The 1,904-nt window shown below is 40.1% G+C and overlaps 1 protein-coding gene across 1 annotated transcript in view; it reads left to right on the top strand.

The window, feature by feature from the left end:
* The window catches only part of HHIPL1 (HHIP like 1), a gene marked incomplete at its 5' end in the record, with an annotated part of 20,701 nt that extends 19,538 nt beyond the window's left edge, over positions 1 to 1,163 (top strand). The window contains one exon of the mRNA XM_031066329.1: positions 1 to 1,163. This exon is cut by the window's left edge and continues 167 nt beyond it. Within this exon, the coding sequence (XP_030922189.1) occupies positions 1 to 210 (210 nt within the window).
* Between the last annotated feature and the right edge of the window lie 741 nt (positions 1,164 to 1,904).

Raw genomic sequence — 1,904 nt, forward strand, 5'->3', positions numbered from 1 at the left:
CAGCTCGGCTTCCCCCACGCCGTGCGGGCCGCCAAGAAGGCGGAGTTCGGGGAAGGGAGCTCGCTCCGCATCCTCCTGGATGATGTGCAGTGCTCCGGGCAGGAGAGGACGCTGCTGGAGTGCTCGCACGCCGGGGTGGGCACGCACAACTGCAAGCACGAGGAGGATGCTGGTGTGGTGTGCAGCCGGGAGGAGGTGACAGACTGGTGACAACAGCCAGCTGAGGGACTTGGAGTCATCCCTCTCCTGCCCAACCCTCTAAACCAGCTGCAGTATTGAGGAGGGTGTGCCCTGCCATGGGGATGCTGCATCTGTTTAAAGTAATCTTATGTTTTCTTCATGTTTGTCCCCACGCATTTGCCTCAGAGGGAAGAAAAAAAAAATGAAGCACTGAATTGAGTATGTTGTGGGCAGGGGCTGCATTTCTATGGGGTTTTTTTTTTTTTGCAAGCATCAGCCTTTATAGATCAGAAAAAAGATGCATCCTGTTGCCCTTTCCCATTTCCCGTCAGCCTTTATAGATCAGAAAAGAGATGCATCCTGTTACTCTCCCATTTCAAAATATAGCACTCTTCAGCTGTGCATCACAATGTTTTGCCAAAAAATAAGTTCCCAAATGACTGTGTTTCACTCTTATGGAAGCACTTGCATTGTTTGCCTTGCTTTGCCACCTGCAGATCTAAGCTGAGGTTTCTGAGGACGTGCCTTTCTAAATCTGTGCCTTTCTTTACAAATTACAAAAGTATATATTTTTTTAACCTTCCACTCACTACTCTAAAGGAAAATTATTTTTCTGTAATGCTTTTTATTGGTATAAATCTATTGGTCATCAAGGATAAGCAAAATCAGGTGATTTAGAAAAAAAACCATAGTGTACTGCATGGAAAATATTTCTGCAGTTTACATTAGCCTAAGTGAAAAGAAAATCTAACCCCTTTTACATGAACAGGATTGAAAATCTGTCCCTTTTTAGATGCACAGAATCATTATGCAGTTTAGCTCTGAAGATACTTTTGTACATGTTTTTCCACTTCCCCAACCTTTATAACATGTACATGTTTTTCCATTCAGTTTTTCACAGGTAAGAGGTAATGCACTGGGGCAATAATCCAGTAATATTTACCCCTTTTTAGAGGATATTAAAAAAAAGCAGACAAAAGCAACCCTATTTTGTTTTGTCTGAAATGTGTTTTTCACCTGAGTGGCAATGGGAGACACGTGTCATATTATAACAAATAACCAGGCATTTGGCCTGGTTATTTGTTTTCCCTGGTGTAATCAGGATAGGTTTTGTCTTGCTGCTCACACACAAGAACATGAGAAAGACAAAAAAAAAAACAAACCAAAAACCCTAAAACCTCTCAAATGTAAAATGACCAGTGTGTCTAGAAAAGTTCACAAGCAAAACCTTGTATCTAAAGACCTTACTGTGGTTATTTAATTTAACCCAATTTCAAGTTGGCAGTATCTTCTTAAGCCTAAAACATATATAGGGTAAATTAATCTGTTTTAAATATTTTTCCTGAACTTTCTGATAAATTCTCATTAAATTGTTTTTGGTATTAAAGAACACCTTCAATACACAAAACCAGATGATCCAAAAAAAAGTATTTCCCCCTACTTCTTATGAAGTATAAAGGAGAAACAGATGCATGAAGTGCCTTTTGAGAAGTACTACTCTCATTTCGTTTGAAAACCTACAAATGGCATCATGCACCAGACTGTTATCAGGCCTTTCCCTTTGCTGTGAAGTTGCAAACATATTTGTTTCAAGTGCAGAAATTCACTTCAAAATGTTCAGGGAACAAGAGAGTTCTTTGTAAATTCTTCTGTTAAAAGAGTTGGAAGCTATTGAGCTGGTGAGACTAGAGGGCTGGAAGAAAATAGAAGGTGGAGATATAATT

This window comes from Geospiza fortis, unplaced genomic scaffold (assembly GCF_000277835.1).
Source record: "Geospiza fortis unplaced genomic scaffold, GeoFor_1.0 scaffold23, whole genome shotgun sequence".
Taxonomy (NCBI): domain Eukaryota; kingdom Metazoa; phylum Chordata; class Aves; order Passeriformes; family Thraupidae; genus Geospiza; species Geospiza fortis.